The sequence below is a fragment of the Panicum virgatum genome, chromosome 8K, assembly GCF_016808335.1.
Source record: "Panicum virgatum strain AP13 chromosome 8K, P.virgatum_v5, whole genome shotgun sequence".
Lineage (NCBI taxonomy): Eukaryota > Viridiplantae > Streptophyta > Magnoliopsida > Poales > Poaceae > Panicum > Panicum virgatum.
In genome coordinates this window covers 33,381,909-33,397,551 of record NC_053143.1, presented here as the reverse complement: position 1 = coordinate 33,397,551, position 15,643 = coordinate 33,381,909, and the positions used below count along the sequence as shown (strand labels likewise).

The 15,643-nt window shown below is 45.7% G+C and overlaps 1 protein-coding gene across 1 annotated transcript; it reads left to right on the top strand.

Moving 5' to 3' along the window:
* Window positions 1–13,702: 13,702 nt before the first annotated feature.
* On the top strand, window positions 13,703–15,440 carry LOC120646267 (leucine-rich repeat protein 1-like). The gene is made up of 8 exons (XM_039922917.1): window positions 13,703–13,805; window positions 13,890–14,022; window positions 14,310–14,381; window positions 14,473–14,616; window positions 14,704–14,847; window positions 15,057–15,137; window positions 15,230–15,282; window positions 15,403–15,440. The coding sequence occupies exons 1-8, from the start codon at window positions 13,721–13,723 to the stop codon at window positions 15,438–15,440; spliced, it is 750 nt and encodes a 249-aa protein (XP_039778851.1). The 5' UTR covers window positions 13,703–13,720.
* The last annotated feature ends 203 nt before the right edge of the window (window positions 15,441–15,643 follow it).

Genomic DNA, 15,643 nt, shown 5'->3' with positions numbered 1-15,643 from the left:
GTCAGTAATGAATCCTATCATCAAGCTATGGCCGTTCAGAGGTTGGGCCATGGATATGATTGGCCAGATCAACCCGCCATCCAGCAAAGGCCACCAATTGGTTTTGGCTTTCACGGATTATTTCACGAAATGGGTGGAAGCGGTACCCATGTGGTCAGTGGCAACAAAAGATGTAATTAATTTCGTGAAAGAGCACGTCATTCATAGGTTCGGGATTCCTCAGACCATCACGACCGATGAAGGATCGGTCTTTATATCGGCAGAATTCAGAAAGTTTGCCGATGACATGAGGTTCAAGTTGATCATATCATCCCCATCCTATGCCCAGGCTAGTGGACAGGCTAAAGCATCCAACCAGAGCCTTATCAAGTTGATCAAGAGAATGATCGATGAGTATCCTAGGGGCTGGCATGAGGTGTTGTCAGAGGTGTTGTAGGCATACCGCATTTCGTGCCATGGATCTACCAAGACATCGCCGTATCATTTGGTCTATGGCCAAAACACAGTGTTGCCGTGGGAGATTACAGCTGGGTCAAGGCGCGTTGAGTTCCAGAATGATCTATCGGCTGAGGAATACACAGCCTTGATGACTGACAATGTGGAGGATCTCACGAAACTGAGGCTTTGGTCACTCGAGAAAATCAAGGAAAATAAGGCCAATGTCGCTCGTGCGTACAACAAAAAGGTCAGGCCAAAAGAGTTCCTGGCAGGAGACCTGGTTTGGGAGGCAGTGCTACCATTGGGAACCAAAGACAAGAAATACAGCAAATGGTCTCCAAATTGGCATGGGCCCTATAAGGTTGATCAAGTCCTACCTGGAAATGTGTACATGCTTGAGGAATTGGATGGTGTCAAGTTTCTCGTGGCCGTCAACGGCCAGCACATCAAGAAGCGATATCCAAGCATGTGGGAAAGTGAGTGATGAAAGCTGATGAGAACCATCCGGATATGTAAGAAAAAAAAGAGAAAAAGGCCAACACGTTGATTTGTCCAGTAAAAAAAAGAAAAAGTGGCCAACACGTTGAGTTGGCCAGTAAAAAAAAGAAAACAGGCCAACACGTTGAGTTGGCCAGTAAAAAAAGAAGGAGAAGCCAATACGGTGAATTGGCTATGTGATATAAGGAGTTCTGCTTAAGATCGACTAGGGCAGCCGATGTTTAACCATCGACTAAAGATGTTTTTAACAGATACAAGTTTCAGATTTAACAGGCAATGTCAAATGTTTCCTGGGTTTGTTTTACTAGTTCAGGAACTCTTCTATGGCATGGGTGGCTTCTGTGCCGACAGCGTCAGCTCGTGCTATGATTGCTTTGTCATCCTTGTCGTCGCCTGTTACTATCTGCTGACTCAAGGTGCTTATCTTTGCAAATTCTGCTCATATCTACTCGGTCATCTCTTGGGCTTCTTGCTTGGAGTTCGCTATCGAAGTCTTCTCCTCCTGGACAAAGCCTCTAGGTGGCGCAGACCTTTTCTTTGAGTTCTGTCAGTTCTTTCTCTAGGAGATCAAGTCGCTTGATACTAGTAGAAATGTCAGCTTTGGAGTCCAGAGTCGCCTTCTTCTAGTTGAGTTCGCGCACCTCAGAGCAATGTCACCTTTCAGAGAGGTTTGGGAGTGACGCACCTCTATCCTATGTTGTGCTGCTTTCACCTCTATCTAGAAGAAGGGAAGGTGGCCGGCTGGCCAGAGCTTGACCCGAAGCGACTCTGGGAGTTGGGATTCTATCTGCTCAAGGACATGCTTTATTTCGTTTGAATCGTCGACCAGAGTGCTGATCGGAGCAGATAGCAAACCTTTGATGTGTTGAAGCTGATCCGCAAGGTCGATCAGCTACTGTAATAATGGTGTCTTCATGCCAGGGGCAGAGAGACCCATTGATGCCAGGTCACATGAGAGCAAATCCGAGATATTGAAGCCCTGTGAAGATATTGCAGTTAGTTTGGGAACAAGATCCATGAACTAAGTTATCGGCAGATACAAGTCGACTAATATAGCGTTACCTGTCCTGAAGAAGCAATGGCTGGTCCAGGTGCGATCAGCTCGGTTGGGTTGGAGGTAGCAGCAGGAGTATCGGCCGTATTTGTCTGCTCAGTATGAACCTCCACCGGAGCCTCTGGGGTTCCAGTTTGTTTAGTATGAGCTTCCATTGGGGCGTCAGCTATTGTAGTCCCTTTGCTACAGGCATCTGCTAGGACGACGGTTGCTTCTTGTTGCTCTTGGACTTTGGTGGTTCCGGTGTCGGCTTCTGGGGCCATGATCATCTGTTGTGCCGGACTCCTAATGCTGATGGTGTCTTCGCTCGCATCCTGGAGGAAGCATTACAATCAACTAGAGTATATGTGTTTGAGGAAAAAATCTCAAAGGAAGTAGATTACCTGGTTGGTGTCGGGTTCCGATGGATCTGAGGAAGGTTGTGCTGTTTTCTTGATGACTCATTTTGTGGTTATCTTCCTCTTCTTGGTCGGAATTCGAGGGGCAACGCTCCTAGAGATTGGTCTCCGCCTAGAAGCCGACTGAGGTGAGTTTGGCTGAGCATTCAATATTACTGTTTTTATTGGCAGGGATTCTTGCAAAAAAGTACGTCAGGAGCAGTCTGGAAGAGATGGAATGGTTCTCCGCTGCTGGTCATGGGTTCTGGACCATCTTGATGCTGCAAGGAGAATAAACAGAGTTAGCCAAGTGAAGCAGTAGAAGGTTCAGAGAAGATGACTTGCAGATTCAATACATCTTCCTCGGGGATCATGTACTCAGGATCAATTTGTTGCAGCAGGGGACCCAGAGCCTTCCTGAATACATGGGTTTTCCACATTTCCCACCAAGTGCCGAAGCCGTCTGATGAGAAGGTGAAAGACAGATCGGCAGGGATAGGGATGCGAAGGTCATCGAACATGCTGTAGCATCTTGAACTGGTGATAGTATCAGGCAAATCGGCTCTGCTCTCCACCAAGTGGTGAATATGGAAGTGAGGAGGGACCTGTCCTAAGCCGAATTGCCGGGCTGCTATGAATGGTTGGTAGGCTTCATATCCAGGTTTGATGATTCTATTAGAAGTGCTCATGCCAACAGGGAGGAAGCCAGGTCGGATCATCAGAGAATATAGATGCCGAGTGTCGTCGTTATTGGCAAAGCTATCCAGCCTAAATGAAACTGGATTCTCAAAAGTTTCAGAGTCAGCAAATGGAAAGAAGGGCGGGTTATCTGAACCTTTGAAGAAGATTCTAAACCAATTTGCTGCATCTTTTGGATTCAGTTTGCTGCCAGTGATACTGTACAAGGCTTGGGCGAAGCTGGTGCATCTGATCGGATTGCCATTCTCATCTGGGAAAGAATTATTGGCCAAGACCGGGAAGTTTGGGATCTGGTGCTGAAAGTATAAATGAGCCCATAGCTAAATGAACCACTAGGGACCTCTAGTTCTGAGTTTTCTTTGGCTGAGAAGGTTTGCTGTCATTAGGTGGAGGTATCTGTATGTTTCTCCAAGGAATAGTTTGCCTAGGCCGATTCGATTGCCATGGGTCAGATGATAAGCCAAAGGAAGGTAATTCTTGGTTGGGGCTAAGGAAGGGCTGCAAAACAGAAAATGTTCCAACCAAAGGTTCAGAAAGACTGTGTGTTCCTTCTTAGTTACTGGACCTTTTGTTTTCATATGCTAGCTCATATAGGCGCTCCAGTTTGTGCAGTCTGCCTTGGATGAGAGCTTGAAAGGGATAATTGGCATTCTATGAGCTGCAGGATTGGACGATTTGATGTCTAGGCCAGTAATCATTACTACATCTAGCAGAGTGGGTGTCGTGGGTCCATGGCCAAAGAGGAAGCAATTTAAAGCATCTGACCAGAAATAGCCGATGGTTTTCAACAAGTTTTCGTCTTTTTCAAGAGGGGATAATGATAAAGTTAGTGCATCGGCTATGTTCAATTCTTGCCACATGGGCAGGTAAACCTTTGCTACTCTGTTATACCAAGAAATCCAGCCCTCTGGTTGGTTTGGCCAGGCTCTTAAGCAGTCGGCCCAAGAAGTTAATTGAAGTTTTGACTCACAAAAGGGATCCTGTTTGCTTCACAAGAAATCAAATCTATGGGATTTTCATATGTTTGTGGGCCAAGACAGTAAGATTTGGGATTGGAAGGATGCGGCCGAAGAATGTCCGACACCTGGAGTTCAGTAATCCAGAAATTAATATGGTGTTGTGATTTAATGATTCATTGAATTCAGTAACTTGATGAGCTGAAGGGAAATTAAGAGGGAAGACTGAAGGTTACCTACAGGCCGTAGATTGCCGTATCCGCGATTGGGGATCTCGCTGTCTGAATTTCCGAGCTCGCCATGGTTCAGATCTTTTGCCTTAGGGTTTGAGTTGTTTTGTGGACTCTGGTTCAGGATCTGGATGCGTTTCTTGCTTGGATTTATGAGGCGGGGTTCTGAAGTTACACTCGGAGTTGGGATGTCTGTTTGAGTCGAACTCAAAGTGGAAGTGATGTTCTATCCTTATACAGGTTGTTTTCAAGTTCGAATTCTATCGACTCTCAGATGCTGGTAAAGTCCGATGCGATGCCATCGTCTTTTTTGGGATTATCCGAATAGAAAATTGGGAAAAGAAAATTTCATTAATTAAAGATGGAATTTTTACAATGAAAGAGCCGATTCGACAAAGGACGAATCCTCGGCTCGGTCTACTCCTACAGTTCTACTGCTACGATGCTACTCCTAGGTCTACCACCAATAGGTACCTAGGTACCTACGACGCTTGGGGCTTCGCACCGGTGTACTCCCACCATCGAAACTGTCGTCGTCGTCGCTGTCGGTTCTATCACTGCTTCTGCCGTCGCTGGCGTCGTTGCCACTATCGTCGTCGTCTTCTTCAGATCCTTCCTCGGAAGTCCCGAGGAAGCGGAAGGCTTGCCCGGCCGCAGAGTCGGAGTCGGAGGAGGAGGAGTCGATCTCCTCTTTTGAGGAGGAGTTGACCCCATTCCAAGAGAACCGATCATCCTCGCTCTCCTCCATTTCCCCCTGGATCAAGGACTGGAGGTCCTCTCCCTCCGTCTGGGGTTCGTCATGCTTGGAGATGACCCCGAAGTTGAACTCCTTTGCATCCCAGTGCAGAGGAGCGAGCGCCTCGTGCACTGCGGTGGGGTCATACTCCGGCGTCAGCTCTCTACTCTCAGGTATGGACTCGATAGAAGAGGCCGATGAAGTGGAGTAGGAGGGAGAGAAGCTGGACTCAACCGAGTTGGAGGCGGAGGAGGAAGAGATGGCTATGATTGCTGGTGGTTTGGGTGTTCTGTTGGCTAAAACAGTGAGTTGCGGTGAATTGGGCTGATTCAACGTGAGCTTAAAAAGGCCGGAGGATGGAAGATGGATCGTCACTTTCACATTTTATGAAGAGCCAGCAGCAAAGACATTGCATCTTCCGTGAAGGTTTAGTGAGTTTTAATGAGCAACGGGAAAATGGAGCAGTAGAATGGTTTTGGAACTATCATTGCCAAAATCAGGGGGCATGTGTTATCGCGATAAATTAACAGGGTTAATTAATGGGCCACGAGCAAGTTGGGCTTAGTGTGGAGATTAAAGAAGGCTTGTGAATTGGCTCCTGCGCGAGCATTTGGGCCATATGGGCCGTGTATCTTTAGAGTTAGTCCAGTTCGGTTAGGGTTAGAGCCCAATATGGACGTGTCAGTTTAGATTGTGTTCCAAGTCTACGGACTATAAATATGTACCCTATGACATTCGTAAGAGGAGGACGTCATTCACGTTCAACAACAACAAACCACGACGCACCGCCCCCTCTGTTTCTAGGGTTTCGTCCAAGTAAGCGCCATGCTGCCTTGATCGCTCCTTGCGATCAAGGTAGCATTGTTCTTGCTTTTACCCTCTGTTTCTAGTTTAGGCCTTGCAAACGGATTGGATGTTCCGGTGACATAGTAGATGCTTTGCTTTAGTCTTGGTGGGGATTGTTCCGGGAATCGGCTCTTGCTACTTCTTAGACCTCCATTCTAGTTAAAGTTTAGTCATCTATTACGTGCGTTAGGCCTAATTACATGTGGGACGTTCCGATCTAGCAGTGAGGCTTTTACCATCATGGATTGGGTTAACTGAGTGTAATTAAAGCAAGTTATTAATACAAATCTGACTGACACCGGGACTCGATCAGATCTTTAAAGACGATGCAAGAGTCATCCCGGGGAGCCGACTGTGGCTCAGACTAATGTTTACATGTGTCTATGCATGCAGGCGAATCACTGAAACACGTTTTGCACCTTCTTGATCAGGTATAGGTCAGGTGGCACGCCCTGCGATTCTAGAAGCAATAGGTGTGTGCCAGGATCTGGGCCGTTGACCGAGGGACCGGTGCCAGCCAGCGCCCCGGCAGCCTCCCAGCTCCTCGTGTTGCCTGTCGCTACTCGCTGGTGGGTTTTGACCGACAACAACTTTATGATTAGTTTGTATTGTTGCTCTATTGTTTGCATGATTAGACAATTAGCTTTAGTACATCGATACTTGTTCTAGTATTCGAATATTTGCTCCAGTATGATATCTGTCCATCCGAAGTGTGGGGGTTCCACAAGGGATACTAGAGTATCGCTTATTAGCATAGATGTGGTGTCTGGGCTAATCAAGTATTGCTGTATGTCGCCCTTTCCCACGGTTTTGTAGAGGTCCCCTGTAGGTGGTGATAGACCTATTTGTGCCATCGTAATCCTCCATGTTCAGTTAGGGGGTAGGAGGTCCATAAAGTACCATAATGATTAGACAGTCTTATCTGTCAGTCATAAGCGGTCTCCCGGCAGTGCTAGGTTGACTCGAGCAAGGATAATCATGTGTATGGTGTAAAGTATAATATAAGCTGTATAATTAACTAAAAGTACATGAAATCTGCGCTGCTAATTTCTTCCTTTCTCCCTGCCTTTATCTTACCCTGAGTTTGAGAATGAAACTTGTGTGTCACGCTACCTCCTATCCAATATTTATATTACCCCTATTTATATAATTGAATATCCAATTAAGATTAGGCCATCAACTTACCTATGCATTAACCGCTGCCTTCCCTCCAGAAATATAAATGACACCCCTAGAGTACTCCCAGGTAAAATGCTACACATATTTATTTGCGGTTTACAAAATACCCGACAATTAACGTATGTGGGCACCGGTTCCTAGGAACACCCAACCTAGCAGTGACGATGGTAAAAGCCAACAAGCATTTTTGGCGTTGTTGCTGGGGAAGGCACAGGCTAATAAAATAGGCAAAGTTATGAACCACATCGAAATTGGTATTCATTGTCTAAATAGGCCAACTTGGCTTTGTTTTCCCTTTAATGTGAAAACAGGGTAGTGTATGACTGGTTTCGATCTACCATAAAATTTCACTCAAAATCCGGAGTCACTTTTGAGAAGAGTTCGACCTCGCGTCGTACCTCCTCAGATCTCACTCTCGGCAACTGAAATAGTCACCCCAGCATCATCTGCTTCTCAAACCATGGCCTAGAAGATGCTTCGTGATTACTCTGCTCCATCTGCTGCCAACGTGCTAGTTGGGCCAGAGGTCAGCACTAGAGGGGAGAATATTGAAATCAAGATGGGTCTTATCCCAATGGTGCATGCCAGCCCTTTCTGTGGTAAGGCCAACGAGGATGCCAGTGCTCATCTCCAGCAATTCCTGGAGCTCTGAAATACTTTTATTATCAAGGGAGTCTTGCAAGATGCAATCCGACTCTGACTATTTCCGTGTTCTCTTCTTGGGAGAGTAGCCTGTCGTTGTCCTCATTGACATGCCCGTCGGGAGTGTTCGCCATGAAGCACTAGCGTGATGGGTGGTGGCTTCCCTCACTAGAATCAGAGTCAGAGATGTTCTCTGATTCCATGGCGAGGAGATCGTGGATAGACTTGGAGACATAGTCGATCATGCGCACGAACTTGATGTTCACAAGCTCCGGGTCAGCATGCAATGCCATGGGGCGCTGCATGACCCGCGCGGCGTTGAGCAGGCTGAAAGGAAACACCACTAGGGTATGCCCGGTGAGTGTCCCTGGGGTGAGTGGTTCTTCCCTGGACATTTGCACCATGATGTTGGCGAAGGAGAAGAGAACACGACGCAGGTCTTCCTCAACCAGTTCGGGGCCAAGGAACGCATCGAGTTGGTGCTCCATGCTCCCGCGGTCGAGGGGGGACACTCGCTGCTCACGGGGGTGTCGTCCTCGGGGTGTGCAACCGCAAGTCTCGCAAAACCTCGATGTCTGAGTCGATGCTTACGATGTTGGTGGGTCGGACGGGGGTGTGGATCTGCTCTAGTCTGCCCTCTATGTTGATGATGAAGTCTAGGCCGCTGAAGCGCATGAACGCGCCTGGGAACCACCCTCCGACGTGGCTTGCCATCCGCAGCCTAGTGAGAAAAAGAATGAAATGCACAAAAGTCCCCTACTCGTCACCCCAACTGTAGGTGTTTTTTTACCTCCTGTTAGTGATTCTCGTGCTTTGCGTGTTTGTCCTGTATGGTATGCAAAGAAGACAAAGATTATATTGGTTTGGGCAAAATGTCCCTACATCCAGTTCACCATAGCTCGTGTATCTTTCACTAATTTGTAGAAGGGGGTTACAAACGGGTGAGAGGAATGGGTGTTCCAAGTCTCTGGTGTTGTGTGTCTGTGCGTGCGTGTGGGTTGAGTTGAGTTATGTTCTCCTAAATTCCCTCCTTCACGCGTGGTCTGTGCCTTTCCTTTTAGATGACAAAGGATAGGGCTGGAGTACAACATAGAGAGAGAGAAACATAGAGAGAGAGAAAGACCTTCGAGCTGGAGGAGATCTTCTGGTGTCCTGCAGCGCCTTCCCTGGATATGGGGGACCCATCTGTCCTGCCCTGCCAGCACTGCATCCTCTGTCTGGTGTGGGCCCGCTGAGCCATCATCTCCGCCCTCCTCCTCTGAGGCCAGGTCCGGCTCGTCGCTCGGTCTGCGAGGCGGGATACGTGGCGGCCTCCCGTACTGACGGTGCACGTCCCTACCCTACAGCCTGTTACCCTGTAGGCAGCTAGAGACGTGCGCTTCACTGTTTGATGTGTCAGCAGGTGCCCCATGACTAGGTCATCCACTTCATCACTGGTCAGCGGATGGCGCGGGGTACCGGGGCCCTTTTCTAGGGGTTGAGCGCATGACCGTCCCCCAATCAAGGGTCGAGCAAGGCGGGACCTTACCCTAGAGGTCGGGCGGAGAGGAGCCCTTCCCCAAAGGTCGGGCGAGGCAGAAACCCTCCTGCAGAGGTTGGGCGAGGCAGCTTATCATGGTGTGTGGCCGCTTATCCCGTGGCCTTGGGTATCCCTAATATAGATAGCCAACAACTATAAAAGGTGGCCTCCCCCTCTCATTCAACACACACCACGACTCAAGCCTCTCTCCCTCTCTTACTTGCTACTTGTAATCCCTAGGTCTGGTGGAGCTAGGATATAGCTTTTTCTTACGGAGGGCAACTCATCCTTGGGATCGAAGAGCAATCCTCGGCCTCCGATATGGCTTTTATTCAACTTATCAGTACTCTATTGTTGGCGTTTACCAGCGTCCCTGCTAGTTTGGGTGTTCGTAGGTAGTCACACCCATAGACGCCAAGGGGGGCGAGGTATTTCGTACTATGAAATAAATCTGCAAGCGCATAGAATACCGCTGTAGCATTTTACCCGGGAGTATTCTGGGGTGTCATTTATATTTCCACAGAGAAGGCCGTAGTTAATGTATAGGTAAGTTGATGAACTAATCTTGATTGGATATTCAATTACTTAAACAGGGGTAAGGTAAATGATAGATAGAGGTAGTGTGACACAAGTTTTCATGCTCAACTGAAGATAGAATAAAGGTAGGGAGAAATAAAGAAGTTAGCAGCTCGGGTTTTATGTACTTTAGTTAATTATACAATTTATATCATACTCTACACCATACACATGATCAAACTAGCTCTAGCCAACCAAGCATTACCGGGAGACCGCTCATGACTGGAAAGATAAACTGACCAAGCCATCATAATACTTTGTGGACCCCCTACCCCCAATCTGAACATGAAGGATCTCGCTGACACAAAACAGGACTGTCAACACCTGCATGCTACCTCTACAAACCGTGGGAAAGGGCGACATCCAGCAACACTTGATTAACCTAGACACCATGCCTACATTAATAAGTGATACTCTAGTATCCCGCGCGGAGCCCCCACCCTTTGGATGGATAAAAATCATACTAGAGCAAATGTACGAATACTGGAACGGGTACCAGTTTACTATTGTTAATCATCTAATCATGCAAAGTATAGAATGAGCATACAAACTAATCATGAAGTATATGTCTGACACCGCAGGATATAAGTCATGCGAATATAAATAACTATAAAATAAGTCAATTACAGCTATCCGAGAACTATAAAGGAAGATAGGAGCTAGACTCATACCGAAACTCCTGAGCAACCTCAGGGACCCGAAGACTAGCTAATTCAGCCTAAACTCCACTAACCTATGGAACTAAACAAGAGAGAGAGCTTGAGCTTCAACTTGAGGTGTGTCTCTATTCTCACTCCCCTCTACTATTTATAGAAGGGAACCTGGGGTGTATGACGTCTGGCAGCAGCTCATTCACCAAGAACCAACATTGTGAGCCAATAGGGAGCTGCTACGTCAAAAATTAGAGGCGGTGAGGCACAGGCCGTCGGCCGAGCTGGGCCTGTGGCCAACCGTCCCCAACTTCTTCCTACATGTTGTCCCATGGGTGCACATGTCAATTTCAGGTGAGTGGCCTTTGTCTTAAGTCGGTTACGCCTGCAAATGGGCCCTTTGATCCGTGTGAGCCTGAATTTTGCGCTCTGATTGGTCAACGTGTTTTTACCTCGGATCAATAGGTGCATGTAACCTGCATTTTAGCTCACATTCCAATCATGCATATTTTCCAAAGGTACAGTGGGTTTTAGCATTATTTTGGATATGGATAAGGGTAAGAAATGCAAATTCTCATGATTTTCTGATGAAATTGACGCTTGAAAATGGTCTTTATCAAGCGTCAACATCTATTCATAGTAGAGTTTATCCATGGTTGCTATGCTATCTCGATAGTTTATCAATCCATAGTTTTATCATGAGTTATGCAAAGTATGTGGTTAGTCTAGATGATCTGGGTAAGGATATCAGTTTGTTGTGCTTTTGGGCTTACCTTAGCATTTTACTTGTCCATCCGAAAGGTAGGAGACCCGGGGACGTAGGATAGTGACCTCATACATGGGCGTGGTGCTCGAGTATGCGGGATCCTTCAGTTTTGACCATACCCCACGGTGTAGCAGGGTAGACGGCAGGTGGTGACAGCCCTATCCATCCCCCACGATAGCTTTGTCGTAGTTAGCGAATTCCCCCACGTTCGAGTGTGGTGTAGCAATTCTGAAAGATGTAATGACCCTAACAGTACTTGAGTCAGGATATTCTCCCGGTATCTCTAATTTCTTGGCACCTATAGCCCTAATCATGTGTGTAGCGTAGCCCTTGCTAACATGAATTGACACTTTAGGACCTTGTTCCACACCTATGCTCCCTTTAACCTTAGTGTTATTCTTTTATTCTTTCTTTATTTCTTTAACCTTGAGAGTTGGCTATGTGTGCGTGTCGCATTACCCTATTGCTTTCATCTAGGTGTAATCCAGGGTTTTGTATTCACAACGGAACGCGAGTGTATTATGTATGGTTTGAATTCATCCAATGACACCGTACTGCAGAAGAGATAAGGTGTGGAGAGGATTTCTAAGACTAAGAATCTAAGGTAAGATAAACTAACCTAGTTGTTTAGTTTGGGCTACCAGCTTCTCCTGGATAAAACTAGACAGCTCTTGTAATACGGCTTCTGCGATATTACACGGACGTGGAGGATTACAGTGAGTAGATAAGGCTGTCACCACCTGCCACCTGCCTCTACAAACCATGGGGTACACAACAACCAAAGGTAAAGTCTAGTCTAGACCCATATCTACACCGTCTTTTACTAACTCTAGAGGTGTACAAGAACATTCGTCTCTATTAGGAATCTTACTCTAAAGCATCCACTAAACTAGTGAACGATGGTCCCATAAACAACTAGGGGACTAGCACTAACTTAACTAAGAAACTAAAGCACAAAAGAAGTCATAAACACTTACTATGATTGATAAGCATACGTTGAGGTACAAGATGTAGGAGAGTACCGGTGGCGCAAACACGGCACCTCACCAACTTCCCCTTACTCTCTCCCTATTTTCTAACACCGCCGATGCAGCGCTACACCTCTAGGATGAGCCTAAAGCTCAGGTATGATAGTGAAAGCTCAAGAGGAGAGTATGAATGGTGTGTGTTCATTTGGAGCGCCCCCCCCCCCCCCCCCCCCACACACACACTCATATTTTGTAGCTGTTTCCAAGGGTGTTTTGACTGGTTATTTAGCTGCAATCATGTGGAATAGACTTTATGGAGTGATGAGGAGGCGCCATGTGCAAGCTGGATAGCAGTGGTGCCAAGGTCTCTTCGGCCGGCCTACCCTTGGTCCCAATGGACTTCAATCTCATTTGGGTGACTGGTAAGTGGGCTCCTAGGTCGGTGGTGCATGCCTTCAGGCTTTCCTAAGGTGGTTGCATACCCTAGTGGGCCCTTTGATCCTTGGGAGGTTGAATGGCGCGTTCTGATTGGTCGATGTTTTGCAATTGGATCCTGGAGCATGTTTTACCTACGTTTCTGTTCAATTCCCAACATTGAAATATTTTCCAAGGGACATTTGGCTTTGGCGCTATTTTGGGTAAATATGTGAGTATGAAATGTTAATTTTTATGATTTTCAGCTCAAAATGACGCTCAAAATAGGTCTGTAGCGTGCGTCAACAATGCAGGAGCACGGGTTGATAGACTAATTAAAACCAATTGGAAGTGGGTACCGTAAAAGAGCTATTTATACATTCATCATGAGGTGTTTTACGGTGCACCATACCAACACTTAGTGGTATATTATATGTTTATACAGAGAAGATCTAACCCTTCGTTAGTAAGGGTAATCTAGTAATTAGCACCTAATTATACTTTTCACATCATGTGTGCTTACGGTCGAGAAACTAGCCAAAGATGACCATTCAAATGTTCTGACTCGCATTCAGACTCTATGGTATGTTGACAGGTATGCACATTGTGGTAGAAGATTCTGTAGAGTACTTGTTAGGATTGACAAATTATAACCAAGAGCAATTCAGTTAACTGGTAGACATTTTTCAATGAAATTTCTTTGGGATCCCAAAGTTGAGCTTTGTCACTCCCACAATTTGTGCGAATCACTGAATCTTGAATCTAGTTTAAAAAATAATTGTATTTAATAACTTGGAATTGATGCAACAAATTTTTTCTAGTGTACTAAATCCGCACTAATGATTATAGGAAAGAATCCTCATTTTTCATGACAATTACTACAATCCAGATACCATGTAGGCTATTTCTATCACACCATTGTAAGGAATTGAACACGGTTACAAGGTCAAAGTTTGCTTGGTCAGAATAATACTAGATTAAATCTAGTCCAGGACTTGCTTGGCATATCAGTCATCAAATGAGTCCAATATCCAGTCAATGAAGGGAATAGACTAACCAGACCATACCAGGGAAGATTCAAAAGTCCCCCCATTATTTATTCAAACAACTGCATATAAGAGCCTCCCTCAACATTTCATTGTGCCAAGAAGTTCTCAGGTTCTCGATCAGCCATGACAGCTCAATTTGCAGCGGCGGCAGCGGTCCTGATCAGTTGCCTCATTGCTCTTGCAACACTTGCAAGCAGCAACTCTGAAGGTATACTGCATATTAAATTATCATTTTGCATGCATCGTTGTCAAGTTTGGTATTTTTTCTGGAACATGCTGTTGAGCCTTGAAGGTGACATACTGTACAAGCAAAGGCAGGTTTGGAAGGACACAAACAATGTGCTGCTGAGCTGGGATCCAACCCTTGTCAACCCCTGCACCTGGTTTCATATCACCTGCAACAATGATAACGCTGTCATCCGTGTGTACGTCGTTGCTCCCTTTCTCCCTTATCAATATTGTGAAGAACATTTAGTATAGGGCAATGAATTAGATATTCTGCACATCTGTTCAATATCTGGATAATATCAGTTTTCTTCTTTGAAAGTGTCAGTCATTTCTTCCCATGTCGTGCATGCTCTTATGGAGTCTGTACGACTGCTTTTGTTCAAGAAATCAAAACCTCTTATGATTCATCAAAAGTGCATCTGATGGTGTAAATTTATCTGCAAGCAATGTTTATATTGAAGTGCAAATTTCTTGCATTTTGCAGGGATTTGGGGAACGCAGGCATCTCAGGGCCTCTGATTCCAGATCTGGGAGGACTGCAGAACCTCCAGTACCTGTAAGAATTGAATAACTTGTTGCAACCACTGCAAGCATCGAGGATTACACTCTGAATTGTTTTCTGAAATTTGGTTTACCGATTTTTGCAGCGAGTTGTATGACAACAGCCTGAGCGGTACAATACCAGCAACGCTGGGTAACCTGACTAAACTTGTCAGCTTGGATCTTTATGAAAACCAGCTTACTGGACCAATACCGGCTACACTTGGCGCCATCGGCACCCTGCGATATCTGTATGCAAATTTTATAATAATAACGTATGTCTTTCATTAGACTCTCGTGAATCCTAAATATTTGCTGAACTGCTAATTGCGCTGCAGGAGGTTGTATGAGAATAAGCTAACCGGGGCTATACCAACGTCTTTGGGCAATCTAATTAACCTACTGGAACTGAAACTTCAGAACAATGCCCTGAGTGGCTCTATTCCGTCGTCTCTTGGCAACATCAAAACGTTGCAGTTCCTGTATGTCATACTCCTCAAATTCACTGATAATTTTCGGATCGACCTCCCCTGACGTTGGCGACAGCCACTGCCGGGTGGGCCCAGCCCCACCCGGCAGTGACTCAATGTCAGAGGGACCAACGTCAGGGGGACAGGTGTCAAAAAATGCATGTGAGTGTGGTTTAAAATTCTCGGAGGCTGGTTTTGACTTCTGACTCTTCTTTGCACAGGAAGTTGAACCAGAACATGTTGTCCGGTACAGTTCCATTGGAAATCCTTTCTCTTATCATTTCTGGGAATTTGACCGAGCTGTGAGTAATACAGTAACATTAATACATCTTCATCACTTCTACTTGCTACGTTATATTCAGTGAACTCATTCAGAAAACTCGTCTTCATTCAGAAATATTGCAAAGAACGACTTGGCTGGCACAATCAAATCATCAGGATTCAGAGGTACTAATGTGAATGTAAACTTCAGCTTTGATAAATTTACCGTTTGGTTTTCCTTTGTACATGCATATACATGGAAAACATAGTGATGCTTACTAGAATTACACACTGACATTATCACAGTGACGGCGATTATCCAGGACAAGCTGAAGACTGCATGATGAGTGTCCCTGGATCATGACACTGCTTTTCTTCGTGCATATGTTGGAAATAAACAAATAAATCCAATACTACTTGGATTAATCAAGATATCTTGTAGTAGGATTATGCTTCTGAATAAATTGTTATTTGACAGGGGTTTCATCCCTTGTAGCATCATCAATGAATGAGATGAGATGGTAAATATCTAGTTTTCAAAACAAAG

What these genes read in the sequence shown, in the direction of transcription:
- LOC120646267 (XM_039922917.1), top strand. Translation starts at nt 13,721, where the DNA reads ATGACAGCTCAATTTGCAGCGGCGGCAGCGGTCCTGATCAGTTGCCTC. An exon ending in CTGCAGAACCTCCAGTACCT is followed by an intron (nt 14,382 to 14,472) that starts GTAAGAATTGAA and finishes CGATTTTTGCAG; the next exon opens with CGAGTTGTATGACAACAGCC. An exon ending in ATCGGCACCCTGCGATATCT is followed by an intron (nt 14,617 to 14,703) that starts GTATGCAAATTT and finishes ATTGCGCTGCAG; the next exon opens with GAGGTTGTATGAGAATAAGC.